At 39.1% G+C, this 14,545-nt stretch overlaps 2 protein-coding genes across 2 annotated transcripts in view; both read left to right on the top strand.

Annotated features, from left to right (window-relative positions):
* Nucleotides 1–3,354, top strand: part of sgk3 (serum/glucocorticoid regulated kinase family member 3) — a 53,506-nt gene extending 50,152 nt beyond the window's left edge. Inside the window, exons 16-17 of the mRNA XM_062985614.1 lie at nucleotides 1,417–1,506; nucleotides 2,709–3,354. Coding sequence (XP_062841684.1) covers nucleotides 1,417–1,506; nucleotides 2,709–2,879 — 261 coding nt within the window. The 3' untranslated portion in view covers nucleotides 2,880–3,354. The remainder of the gene's footprint in view (nucleotides 1–1,416; nucleotides 1,507–2,708) is intronic.
* An 8,035-nt stretch (nucleotides 3,355–11,389) lies between these two features.
* LOC134301276 (RNA polymerase II elongation factor ELL2-like) lies at nucleotides 11,390–14,190 on the top strand. The gene is made up of 6 exons (XM_062985915.1): nucleotides 11,390–11,484; nucleotides 11,598–11,700; nucleotides 12,093–12,153; nucleotides 12,282–12,429; nucleotides 12,632–12,676; nucleotides 12,805–14,190. Exons 1-6 carry the CDS (start codon nucleotides 11,476–11,478, stop codon nucleotides 12,964–12,966), a joined length of 528 nt encoding a protein of 175 aa, XP_062841985.1. The 5' UTR covers nucleotides 11,390–11,475; the 3' UTR covers nucleotides 12,967–14,190.
* Nucleotides 14,191–14,545: the final 355 nt, after the last annotated feature.

The following is a 14,545-nucleotide window of genomic DNA, read 5'->3' as shown; positions in this document are numbered from 1 at the left end:
CCCTGGTGGAAAAACCTGTAATACGTGTATATTAAAGTTCCTTAAACGGATTGTATGGCTGATTCTGATTATATACAGTTAATTATTTAATCATCACAGGTACATTTTAAAAAAACATTTTAAAAAAAACAGCAAAAAAAAAATACATATTTACGTAAAATTACATAATTATTGTTGTACCTTAAGCTAATTTAAGATACATTAGATATTGGTGTGTTTTAAATTACTTTTATGCACCTTCCATTAAAATATATACCGATTAGCCATATCATTTTAACCACCTCCTTGTTTCTGTCCATTTTATCAGCTCCACTTACCATATAGAAGCACTTTGTAGTTCTACAATTACTGACTGTAGTCCATCTGTTTCTCTGCATGCTTTGTTAGCCTCCTTTCATGCTGTTCTTCAATGGTCAGGACTCTCCCAGGACCACTACAGAGCAGGTATTATTTGGGTGGTGGATCATTCTCAGCACTGCAGTTACAATGACATGGTGGTGGTGTGTTAGTGTGTGTTGTGCTGGTATGAGTGGATCAGACACAGCAGTGCTGCTGGAGTTTTTAAACACCTCACTGTCACTGCTGGACTGAGAATAGTCCACCAACCAAAAACATCCAGCCAACAGCACCCCGTGGGCAGCGTCCTGTGACCACTGATGAAGGTCTAGAAGATGACCAACTCAAACAGCAGCAATTGATGAGCGATTGTCTCTGACTTTACATCTACAAGGTCGACCTTCTAGGGAGGAGTGTCTAATAGAGTGGACAGTGAGTGGACACGGTATTTAAAAACTCCAGCAGCATTGTGTCTGATCCACTCATACCAGCACAACACACACTAACACACCACCACCATGTCAGTGTCACTGCAGTGCTGAGAATGATCCACCACCCAAATAATACCTACTCTGTGGTGGTCCTATGGGGGTCCTGATCATTGAAGAACAGCATGTAAGGGTGCTAAAAAAGTATGTAGAGAAACAGATGGACTACAGTCAGTAATTGTAAAACTACAAAGTGCTTCTATATGGTAAGTGGAGCTGATAAACTGAACAGTGAGTGTGGAAACGAGGTGGTTTTAATGTTATGGCTGATCAGTGTATAATGGTATATTGAAGTATCACCCAAGTTGAAGAGCAAAGGTGCATTGTATACACTTACATGGTATATGTCACTTCTGTGAAAAGAACAAATAGAAAATAGCTGCTTATTGCTATTTTTGCATTAAACTGTATATATATCAGATAGTGGGAGAAATCTGGGGTGGAAAATGAATAAAGCATTACAACTTTATTAAAGTATGCATTTTTTTCTGGATATGTAAGTGCCTGTTTTTAATTTATTATTACTCAAGATATGTGGTCATTTTGATTTTGGGTTGTTTTTATTACATGAGGTTTTTTTTGTTCATTTTAGAATGAAATCAGAAGCCATGAATTTTTCGCCTGCATTAACTGGGACGACCTACTGCAGAAGAAGATCCCACCTCCATTTAACCCCAATGTGGTAAATGTTTTATGTATAATATCTGTATATCTGATTTAATGCAGTGTCTTCTAACTCATTTAGTTTAATGCATTCATTAAACAATAGAAATGAATTAAGTAATACACCGACTAGGCATAACATTATGACTACTGACAGGTGAAGTGAATAACACTGATTATCTCTTCATCACGGCACCTGTTAGTGGGTGGGATATATTAGGCAGCAAGTGAACATTTTATCCTCAAAGTTGATGTGTTCGAAGCAGGAAAAATGGGCGAGCGTAAGGATTTGAGCGAGTTTGACAAGGGCCAAATTGTGATGGCTGGACGACTGGGTCAGAGCATCTCCAAAACTGCAGCTCTGCAGTGGTCAGTATCTATCAAAAGTTGTCCAAGGAAGGAACAGTGGTAAACCGTGTGGTCTGATCCTACAGACGAGCTACTGTAGCTCAAATTGATGAAGAAGTTAATGCTGGTTCTGATAGAAAGGTGTCACAATACACAGTGCATCGCAGTTTGTTGCGTATGGGGCTGCATAGCCGGAGACCGGTCAGGGTGCCCATGCTGACCCCTGTCCACCGCCAAAAGCGCCAACAATAAGCACGTGAGCATTGGAACTGGACCACGGAGCAATGGAAGAAGCTGGCCTGGTCTGATAAATCACGTTTTCTTTTACATCATGTGGATGGCCGGGTGCTGGTGCGTCGCTTACCTGGGGAACACACGGCACCAAAATGCACTCTGGCAAGAAGGCAAGCCGGCAGAGGCAGTGTGGACAATGTTCTGCCATCCATGTGGATGTTACTTTGACACATACCACCAACCTAAGCATTGTTGCAGACCATGTACACCCTTTCATGGAAACAGTATTCCTTGATGGCTGTGGCCTCTTTCAGCAGGATAATGCTCCCTGCCACAAAGCAACAGTGGTTCAGGAATGATTTGAGGAGCACAACAACCAGTTTGAGGTGTTGACTTGACCTCCAAATTCCCCAGATCTCAATCCAATTGAGCATCTGTGGGATGTGCTGGACAAACAAGTCCGATCCATGGAGGCGCCACCTCACAACTTACAGGAGTTAAAGGACCTGCACGACAGGATTGTGGCCAACACAATATTAGGAAGGTGGTCATAATGTTATGCCTGATTGGTGTATGTCTCAGTATTACGACGTAAATGGATTTTATTATTTAAATGCATTTTTTGTTCTTGTCCTACAGGAGTCAGATTATGACATTTCAAACTTCGATCCCGAGTTCACAGATGAAATGGTCACCAGTTCGGTGTGTGTCTCCACAGATCATTCCATTGTCAATGCCAGTGTCATGGAGGCTGATGATGCTTTTCTGGGCTTTTCCTACGCACCACCTTCAGATGACTCTTTTCTGTAGAAAAAAATCACAAGAACACTTCTTTGCCTGTTCTGTTTTAACAAAAGGGAACAAAGCCCACTGGAGGACCTAAAAGGTCGTACTGTTGACAGAAGGACAGACATATATTGATGCAGGGTTCTTCAGATCTATATTTTTAAACTTCTGACTACAGATTTCTATTTTGTATAGTACTGTTATTCCTGACATGCAGCTCAGGATTATTTTCTATGGTGGCAGTTTGTGTCAGGGTTATGAACTTTAAAACAGTGCCTTTGTTATACTTCTAACTGTATAGGTCAGATATATAATAATGAACTTGATTATTGCTAATTATAAACTTAGTGCACTTATATTTGTTTATCCTCATCCTTATATGAAAAATGTCTTATGGATTAGTCTGAGATATTTTTTTTTGTTGTTGGAAAACTGCAGGTTTTGCAAAAATTTGACCAAAGATGCTGTGTTTTATAATAACCTAATGATTAAAAGCTAAATCAGATTAAAGAAATCATGAAATTAAAAGTAAATAATGGTAGTATGGCTTTGTGTCATGGTTGGTCAGTTGAATTACAGCGATTAACACTGTTACAGAGTTAACACTGATTATCTGTTCATCACGGCACCTGTTAGTGGGTGGGATATACACTGCCTGGCCAAAAAAAAGGTCCCACACTCTAATATTTGGTTGAACCGCCTTTAGCTTTGATTACGGCACGCATTCGCTGTGGCATCGTTTCCACAAGCTTCTGCAATGTCACAACATTTATTTCTGTCCAGAGTTGCATGAATTTTTCCCCAAGATCTTGTATTGATGATGGGAGATTTGGACCACTGCACAAAGTCTTCTCCAGCACATCCCAAAGATTCTCAATGGGGTTCAGGTCTGGACTCTGGTGGCCAATCCAATCCTCTTTCACAGTTTGAGCCCGATGAATCCTGGCATTGTCATCTTGGAATATGCCCGTGCCATCAGGGAAGAAAAAATCCATTGATGGAATAACCTGGTCATTCAGTATATTCAGGTAGTCAGCTGACCTCATTCTTTGTGCACATAACGTTGCTGAACCTAGACCTGACCGACTGCAGCAACCCCAGATCATAGCACTGCCCCCACAGGCTTGTACGGTAGGCACTAGGCATGATGGGTGAATCACTTCAGCCGCCTCTCTTCTTACCCTGATGTGCCCATCACTCTGGAACAGGGTAAATCTGGACTCATCAGTCCAATCTTTATGCTCCCTAGCAAATTGAAGCCATTTTTGCCGGTTAGCCTCACTGACAAGTGGTTTTCTTAAGGCTACGCAGCTGTTTAGTCCCAATCTCTTGAGTTCCCTTCACATTGTGTGTGTGGAAATGCTCTTACTGTCACTATTAAACATATCCCTGAGTTCTACTGTAGTTTTTCTACCATTTGATTTCACCAAACGTTTAAGTGATCGCCGATCACGATCATTCAAGATTTTTTTCCGACCACATTCCTTCCTCGAAGATGATGTTTCCCCACTGTCCCTTCACTTTTTAATAATGCGCTGGACAGTTCTTAACCCGATTTTAGTAGTTTCAGCTTCTCCTTAGATGTTTTCTCTGCTTGATGCATGCCGATAATTTGACCCTTCTGAAACAGATTAACATCTTTTCCACGACCACAGGATGTGGCTTTCGACATGATTGTTTAACAAATGAGAAGCTACTCACTGCATTAGTTAGGGTTAAATAACTTGTTGCCAGCTGAAACATAATCACCCATGCAGTAATTATCCAGTTACCTATTTGCTTAGTTAAATCCAGGTGGTGACCCTTTTTTTGGCCAGGCAGCGTATCAGGCAGCAGGTGAACATTTCAGCCTCAAAGTTGATGTGTTAGAAGCAGGAAAAATGACGACAAGCAAAAAGATGAGCTACTGTAGCTCAGATTGCTGAAGAAGTTAATGCTGGTTCTGATAGAAAAGTGTCAGAATACACAGTGCATCACAGTTTGTTGCATATGGGGCTGCATAGCCACAGACCAGTCAAGGTGCCCATGCTGACCCCTGTCCACCGCCGAAAGCACCAACAATGGGCACGTGTGCATCGAAATTGGACCACGGAGCAATAGAAGAAGGTGGCCTGGTCTGATGATCACATTAACGCAACTTACAGGAGTAAAACTTAAAGGATCTGCTGTTAACATATTGGTGCCAGATACCGCAGCTCACCTTCAGGGGTCTAGTGAAGTCCATGCCTCGACGGGTCAGGGCTATTTTGGCAGCAAAAGGGTGACCAACACAATATTAGGAAGATAGAATAGAATGCCTTTATTGTCATTGCACAGTGCGAAAAACTCACTTTTTTGAGCATCTCCTTAACGGTACATGTATGTACACACAGACATATACAGTAGTGTTCAAAAAAATAGCAGTGGTTTTAAAAAAGTGAATAAAGCACAAAATCATTATAATAACTTTTATTTCCATAAATGCAAATGCACTGAAAATACTCCACTTTCAATTCTAATTCAAAACATTAACAAAATTTAGCCAGTTTGTGTTAATCCTCTACAGAAAGTTAAGAAAAATTAATATTAGGCTGTTCAAAAAAATAGCAGTGCCAGCATTTTTCTTTAAAAACTCAAAAAATTTATCTATAAACTGAAAAAAATGTTTGAGGTTTCACTTTACTTTTATATTTAACTAATAATAACTAATATTTAGTGGCATAACAATTGTTTCTGAGATCTGTGTTGCATGGAGTCGACCAACTTCTGGCTCCTCTGAACAGGTATCCAGTCCAGGATGATTAGACGACATTCCACAGTTCTTCTGCATTTTTGGTTTCAGACGTCAGCCCACAAGTTCTCTATGAGATTGAAGTCAGGGGATTGTGCTGGCCACTCTATTACCTCAATCTTGTTTGTCTGTAACCAGGATGGTTTGGGTCATTGTCATGTTGAAACACCCATTTTAAGGACATTTCTTCTTTGACATAGGGCAACATGATCTTCTCAAGTATTTTTATATATTCAAACTGATCCATGATCCCTCGTATGTGATAAATAGGTGTAACACCATGGTATGAAAAACATCCCCATATTATCATTTTGTACCACCGTGCTTTACTACCTTCACAGTGCACTGTGGCTTGAATTCAGTGATCGGGGGTCGTCTGACATACTGTCTACGGCCACTAGACCCAAAAAGAACAATTTTGCTTTTACCAGTCCACAAAATGTTGAGCCATTTCTCTTTGGACCAGTCAATGTGTTCCTTGGCAGATTTAAACCCATTCAGGACACGTCTGTTTCTTAACAACGGGACTTTGCAGGAGTTCTTGCTGGTAACTTGGCTTCACTTAATCATCTTCTGTACTCACTGGTAACTTCAGATGTTCCTTGATCTTTCTGGAGGTGATCATTGGCTGAGTATTTGCCATTTTGGCTATTCTTCAATCCTTTTGAACAACATGCTTCCTTCTGCGTCTTTCAGGTTTTGGTTGTCACTTCAAGGCATTTGAGATCATTTTAGCTGAGCAGCCTAGAATTTGCTGCACTTCTCTGTATGTTTTTTCCTCTACAATCAACTTTTTAATAAAAGTACGCTGTTCATCAGAACAATGTCTGGAACAACCCATTTTACCCAGTATTTCAGAAGGAAATGCGCTATGACCAACCTGTGCAACATTTGCCACCCTCCTACATTAAATAAGGGCCAAAATTGACACCTGTTCTTCTGCAGAATGAATGACTTCACCAATTAAACACCTCACTGCTATTATTTTAAACAACCCGCTTTCAATCAATGCTTCAATAACTCAGAATGAGTGGGATGCATGTCCTAATTGTTGGGTTTGTTTTGTTGTCATTACTCTACTACACTTTCAAGTAAATTTTTTGATATGTAGAAATAGCATTTCTACTAAAAACAGTGATTTATCAGGTTAATGGTGTTGGACTGCTATTTTTTTGAACACCACTGTATACACATGTATTTACAAAATAAACATATACACATCTAGATACAAAAATAAACGTGTGGTTTTAAAGAACTTTAAAGAAAAATAAGAAGGTTATTGCACAGTCTCTATAAATTGCACATTATTTCTTAGGATGTAAAGTTTGATAGTTTAGTGTTTTTATAGCGGAGGGGTAAAAGCTTTTCAGGAGTCTGGAAGTGCGGGCCTTGATACTCCTATAGCGCCTACCATTGGGCAACAAGGAGAACAGGTTGCAACAAGGGTGAAATGAGTCCTTAATGATGTTTGTGGCCCGACGCAGGCATCGGGTTCTGTAAATGTTCTCTAGTGAAGGCAGCGGAGTGTTGATGGTTCTCTGAGCTGATTTAATGATTTTCTGAAGAGCCTTCTTGTCAGCCTCAGAGCAGCTGGCATACCGCACCAGAATGCCATGGGTAAGTATGCTTTCCACAGTGCTTTCCACAGAAGGTCATAATGTTATGTCTCATCTGTGTATAAATAATATTCATATATATTGGTTGATACAAGACTTGCTGCTTCACATTTTGCGGTTGCTGTTGTCTGATTCTACTCTTTAAGATGCAATTCTATGCATTTTTTATATGAGACAGATCTGGATTGCAGGCAGGCCAATCAAGCACATGAACTTCACATATCCCAGCTTGTTTGGAAGCTGGGGTCAGAGCGCAGGGTCAATCATTGGACGGCGCCCCCGGAGCAGAGAGGGTTAAGGGCCCTAACAGTGGCAACGTGGTAGAGCTAAAATTCTAACTCTCAACCTTTTGACTGATAGCCCAAAGCTCTACCCACTAGGCTGTCACTGTCCCAGTGCTATGAATTAAACCTTATAAATATTGATTTAGGTCTTCATGCCAGATTATAAAGAAAGAACACTGCTGGACTACTTGATATGGACAGATCCCAAACCAAATAAGTGGAAAAATGTATATTTATTGATAAAGATAAGCTTTGTAGGCATACATTTATCTTCTACACATTTCAGCTGAATTCAGTTCACTTTGGTTTGTATTGGGCTTTTAACCATCACTGTCATAGTGCAGCTGAACATCCCAGAATCCTGAGAGAGAGAGACACAATTTCAGCAGCAGCATTTTGATTCCCATTTCAGCTGAACAGCAGAGTGAGAGACAGTCTATCGAGCTTTATTTCAATAAATATTTCATTTACTTCACTTGTGTGACTTTTATTTTAGCACACAATATACACTGCCTGGCCAAAAAAAAGGTCACACACTAATATTTGGTTGAACCGCCTTTAGCTTTGATTACGGCACGCATTTGCTGTGGCATCGTTTCCACAAGCTTCTGCAATGTCACAACATTTATTTCTGTCCAGAGTTGCATTAATTTTCCACCCAAGATCTTGTATTGATGATGGGAGATTTGGACCACTACGCAAAGTCTTCTCCAAAGATTCTCAATGGGGCTCAGGTCTGGACTCTGTGGTGATCGATCCATGTGTGAAAATGATGTCTCACGCTCCCTGAACCACTCTTTCACAATTTGAGCCCGATGAATCCTGGCATTGTCATCTTGGAATATGCCCGTGCCATCAGGGAAGAAAAAAATCCATTGATGGAATAACCTGGTTGTTCAGTATATTCAGGTAGTCAGCTGACCTCATTCTTTGTGCACATAACGTTGCTGAACCTAGACCTGACCGACTGCAGCAACCCCAGATCATAGCACTGCCCCCACAGGCTTGTACGGTAGGCACTAGGCATGATGGGTGCATCACTTCAGCCACCTCTCTTCTTACCCTGATGCGCCCATCACTCTGGAACAGGGTAAATCTGGACTTATCAGACCACATGACCTTCTTCCATTGCTCCAGAGTCCAATCTTTATGCTCCCTAGCAAATTGAAGCCGTTTTTGCCGGTTAGCCTCACTGACAAGTGGTTTTCTTAAGGCTACACAGCTGTTTAGTCCCAATCCCTTGAGTTCCCTTCACATTGTGTGTGTGGAAATGCTCTTACTGTCACTATTAAACATATCCCTGAGTTCTACTGTAGTTTTTCTACCATTTGATTTCACCAAACGTTTAAGTGATCACCCATCACGATCATTCAAGATTTTTTTCCGACCACATTCCTTCCTCGAAGATGATGTTTCCCCACTGTCCTTCCACTTTTTAATAATGCGTTGGACAGTTCTTAACCTGATTTTAGTAGTTTCAGCTTCTCCTTAGATGTTTTCTCTGCTTGATGCATGCCGATAATTTGACCCTTCTGAAACAGATTAACATTTTTTCCACGACCACAGGATGTGTCTTTCGACATGATTGTTTAACAAATGAGAAGCTACTCACTGCATTAGTTAGGGTTAAATAACTTGTTGCCAGCTGAAACATAATTACCCATGCAGTAATTATCCAATGGGAGGCTCTTACATATTTGCTTAGTTAAATTCAGGTGGTGACCTTTTTTTTGGCCAGGCAGTGTATAAACAACAACTACGGAGCAGATAAGGACTGAACATGTGGTGTTTTTTTATAGCTTTTCTTAAACAGATGTGTTTTTACAAAATAGTTTTACATTCATGTTTTGTTTTGTTCATTTGTTGTTGCTACCAGCTTGATGCTACTAAAGGTACAAAGAGGTGCAGGGAGGCTGATACAGAAGAGTCACCCAGCAGAAGACACCATGCTGAGGAAGAAGAGCGACTCTCACCAGCCGGTGTGTTAACAGCGTTTATGTGAATGTAATAATCATGATAAAAGCAGGTTAATCAACATCAATCAGTGGATTACATGATTTTAACATTCTTATTCGAGGGATTGAGTGGTTTTTAGACATCTTATCACTTAATTTGTGTTAATTAAGTATTTTAGCAATATTTAAGTTGGGACAGCATGGAAAATGCAAATAATAAACACAGAGTTTCTTACATTTACTTTGACTTTTATTTGATTGCAGACAGGATGAACCTGAGATAGTTCATGTTTTATCTGCTCAACTTCATTTCATGTATTAATAAACATCCATTCCTGCATTTCAGCCCTGCAACACATCCCAAAAAAACTTGGGACAGTAAAGCATTTACCACTTAGTAATGTTGCTGTTCCTTTTCACCACACTTAAAAGACGTTTTCGCACCGAGGAGAGCAAGTGATTTAGTGTTTCAGCTTTTATTTTGTCTCATTCTTCCTGCAAACACGTCTTAAGATGTGCAACAGTACGGGGTCGTCGTTGTCGCATTTTTCATTTAAAAATTCTCCACACGTTCTCTATTCATTCACATTCTCAATACACGTTTCCACTGTGTGGGTCCATCCCAGATGCCTCAGAGCCCAGAGAAGTTGACGCTGCTTTTGGACATGGTTAAAATAAGACTTCTTTTTTGCACAGTAAAGTTTTAAGTGGTATTTGTGCATGTAACTCTGTATTGTAGTGCTTGATAAAGGTTTGCCAAAGTAATCCCTCACCCATGTGGTTATTTCAGCTATTGTTGAGTGGTGGTTCTTGATGCAGTGCCGTCTGAGGGGTCGAAGATCACGGACGTTCAGCTTAATCTTGCACCCTTGGCCTTTACGCACTGAAATTCCTCCCGATCATTTAATGATATTATGCACTGTAGAGGGAGAAATATGCAAATCCCTTCCAATCTTTCTTTGATGTTCATTGTTTTTAAACATTTCAATCATTTTCTCGCACATTTGTTGACAAACTGGAGATCCTCTGATCATCTTTGCTCATCAAAGACTCAGCCTTTCCTGGATGCTGCGCTTGTACCAAACCATAATTACAATCACCTGTTGACATCACCTGTTTGGAATCACATAATTATTTAGTTTTTTCACCTCATTACTAGCCCTAAATTACACCGGTCTCAACTTTTTTGGAATGTGTTGCAGGCCTGAAATGCAGGAATGGATGTTTATTAATAAATGAAATGAAGTCGAGCAGATAAAACATGAAATATTGTCTGCAATCAAATAAAAGTCAAAGTAAATGTAAGACACATTTTAATTTTATTTACATTTTCCATACTGTCCCAACTTTTTCTGATTTTGGGTTGTATTTAGATTGTTTACATTGAACATTAAGCATATAAATATTTACATTATTTGGCAGTGGTGTTGAACTTTATTCTGTTTGTAGATGAAGTGGATAAGCAAATATTAAAGTCAGTTTTTGATTCAAGCCTTAATATCCTTCCAGTACGTTTATCCAGTTCAAATCTAGATCAGTTATGGCTTTTGACTTTGTACTGAGTGAAAATCGTCTCGGAGTTAAAGCATATTTGTGGCTATTACTTACACCCAGTGATTTCTGGTGGTACAAAACTTATTAAGAGTGAAAGAAACTGATAATGCCAGGTCAATATGGGACAGATTCCAAACCAGATAGAGGTAAACAGGTGTATTTATTGATTTAAATGAGCTTTATAATCATATATTTGTCTTCTATATATTTCAATAGAATTCAGTTCACTACAGTTTGTACTGGGCTTTTAACCATCGATGATGTCACAATGCAGCCGAACATTCTGAAGATTCAGTGTAACCTGCAGCTGAGCTGTAATTCACATTTCACCTGAACCACAGAGAGAGACAGACACACTATCAAGCTATCAAGCCTTATTTCAGATCAACGTCACATTTTCTTAACTTTGACACTTTATCGTGTTTTGAACACACAGTGAACATGGAGCAGGTAAAGACTGATCATGTGATGTCCTTATAGCTTTTTTTAACCAGATATCTTAAGCTGTCTTTACAAACCATATCTATAGTTTGATGCTGAGTACATGTTGTTGTTGCTACCAGCTTCATGCTACTAAAGGTACAAAGAGGTGCAGGGAGGCTGATACAGAAGAGTCACCCAGCAAAAGACACCATGCTGAGGAAGAAGAGCGACTCTCACCAGCCGGTGTGTGAACAGCGTTTATGTGCTTGTTTACACATAGTACAGTATAAGCAGGTTAATCCACTTTAAACCTTGTATTAAGGGATTTGAACATACTTCATCCTTCATCCTTCACAGCTACATGCTAATCATATCATGCAGGTCTTGACATTGATTAAATGAGGAAAACTGAAACATGGTATTACAGTTACATGTAAATTTTAGCATCATTAGAACAGCCATAAAATATTCAGTTACCACAACGGTTACAAAATCATTACACTTATTAAAAACTACTACAGTAACACTGGATCATTTACTGTAAATAAAAACGTACAGTGAGGAACCAGGTTGTAATATTAGCAAGTATTAGCAGTAATAAAACGTCTAACATGACAGCTTTGTTCTTCTTATAGATGCTGCAGGAACGGCTTTGGTCAATGAACCATCCAGCCTGCTGACCCCTGGTTACAAACTGTGAGTGTTTTAATCTGTTAATAATCCTACACTAACTGTAACTGCTTTCTCTGTACTTCACTCCTCCAAACACTTTTCTACAGTGTAGAACGGCTGAACGTTACTGTAACGTCTCTGCTTCTTTTCAGGAGATACACCAAAGTGGTGACACTCTCACAGAGGCGGCAGTACATGAGAGCGTACAAACAGCTCTCTAAAGAGTACTGCGCCCTTCATGCACGCGTCGATGGCATCCAACCATTCTGCCATCTGCTGCCGGGACTGAAACAGTTTCAGGTTGGGACACCAGACGGATACAAACACAAACTGAACAGCTAATTGTTGCACGGTCAATTCAACCAGAATTAATTACATCATTGATTAAATCGAATTATTAAATCCATATTTCTGCTACTTTGGTTCATAGTTATTATTATTGTACACTTGGATTGTGATTTTTGTTTCATAATGAACAGCTTTATCTTTCCTCCTTGTACAGGAAGTGCATGATAAAAACAACCAGGGAGAAAAGAACTTGCTAGAAGTGAGTTTGGACAAAACTGTTCAGCATTATTAATACAAATATAACACTAATGTACTAATACTATTGTAATACTAATATACCGTTAACCTATTAACATGGAAATGGTCTCTGTGTGTATCTACCTGTAGCACAACCTGAATCACACTAGCGAGAGACAGCGACTCTTTTACCTCCACCACAAGCGCGCTCACATCAAGAAGCTCTGTGCTGACTTTGATCACTGGTGGAGGAACAATTTACTGACCAAAGTCAAAAGATGCCAGGAGAGAAACAGTCCTGGATGTTTTTAGTCTTCATTTTACTCTCTTCCCTCCCCGTCCCTGTTTTTAACATGATTACTAAATTATTATTGTTAAATTAATCCCCCTATTAATAGTGTATTTTACTATGTGAGTACAACAGTACCAAACCTTTACCATACAGGTGTAAATACACAGATACACATACAGTCTCTAACAGCTACAACACATTCCCAAATAAATGCCAACTCATTCATGTTTGTAGGATCACATTTGAAAAGATGCTTAAATAAAACAAATATAAAACACGACTTTAGGATCATAGCAACTAAGATTACAAACGTAATGCAGTGACGAATCCACGTAATTCCTTTAGTATTTGTTCTTTACAATCTGAACATATATGTATGAAATTGTGGCTACATGTTAAAGTACATGATTACATTTCTGATCTTGTACTCTGTGTTTTGTAGATAGTGCTATTCTTGTTCCTCTGTTGTGACCCTGTAAAATGCTGGAGTAACTAGCTATTTCTATTAAATAGATGGCTACTCTGTCTCTTAACCCGGCTAGCTGGCTTGTAATTCAGGTTGGCTAGTTGGCCTAAGCGGGTCTTGTGCTCGCCCTATCCCAACGACAAAGGAACAAGAAGATGTACAGCGTTCACTATCTACAATAAATAGACACATCTGTGTTAAAAAACATCTGTACTTTTATTGTTTTGTAGCTACAATATGGTACATATTTATATTCTGATCGTAAAGTACAAATAATAAATGACTGGCTTGTGTTTGTTCATCATAATGTTTGTAAAACTCGTTACTATTTTCTTTGAAGTCTCTTTTATATTTGGTTTATTTGACATGTTTTTAATGTGATGCTCCAGACACAGATGAGTTTGTGTTTCATTGTTGAACATGTCGTTTCTGTTTCAGACTGTATGTGTATCTTTGTATTCACACCTGCATTTGGGGAAGATTTTGATACGGTTTTACTTTCATTTTTACCATATTCCATTTCGTCTCTCCTATCACACAGTGGCTACTTTATCTTCCCACGATTGGCGTCACTCTAATCGATAGGAGAGAAATGATTCTGTCCAACCCAGTTTAACAGAAATGATGATTTATTTGTTTTATTTGTCACATTTTTACAGTAAAAGCCACCATGTCCAGCAATAGGACAAATCCTCTACATCCTTTGTACCTCACTCTTATCCTTTTACCTTTTACCTGAACTACAACTGAGAATAAATAAAATATCAGTGCATTAAAATACTGTGTGTGTTCCCTTCATTTAAAAACAAGAAATCAAGAAATAAAGATCATGGATGATAAAGGGTTAAATATATAGTTTTGGTTGTGATGTTACCTACATAAAGAGGCTTTACCTTTCACATGAGGCTGCTGAGTCGGTGTACATGACTGACTAATCATCTGACTGGTATTTCAAAATAAAAACTACATATAACCAAATAAAGTAAAGATAACACTTATGTTTCACAGTAAAGTGTCCTAAAACATATTTAGACTTTTATCCTTCACCCTTTTTCTTTCAAAGTCATAACTAATCACCAGAACGTGCTTAAATGAAGCTAAAACACAGATTAAAAAGTCGAGAACAAAATGAG

Source organism: Trichomycterus rosablanca, chromosome 23 (genome assembly GCF_030014385.1).
Source record: "Trichomycterus rosablanca isolate fTriRos1 chromosome 23, fTriRos1.hap1, whole genome shotgun sequence".
In the NCBI taxonomy this organism is placed as follows: domain Eukaryota; kingdom Metazoa; phylum Chordata; class Actinopteri; order Siluriformes; family Trichomycteridae; genus Trichomycterus; species Trichomycterus rosablanca.
Note: the sequence above shows the minus strand (reverse complement) of the source record. Positions and strands in the feature narration are given on the sequence as shown.

Coding starts and splice junctions, on each gene's coding strand:
- LOC134301276 (XM_062985915.1), top strand. Junction 12,154..12,281: donor CTGACCCCTGGTTACAAACT/GTGAGTGTTTTA, acceptor GCTTCTTTTCAG/GAGATACACCAAAGTGGTGA. Junction 12,430..12,631: donor CGGGACTGAAACAGTTTCAG/GTTGGGACACCA, acceptor CTCCTTGTACAG/GAAGTGCATGATAAAAACAA.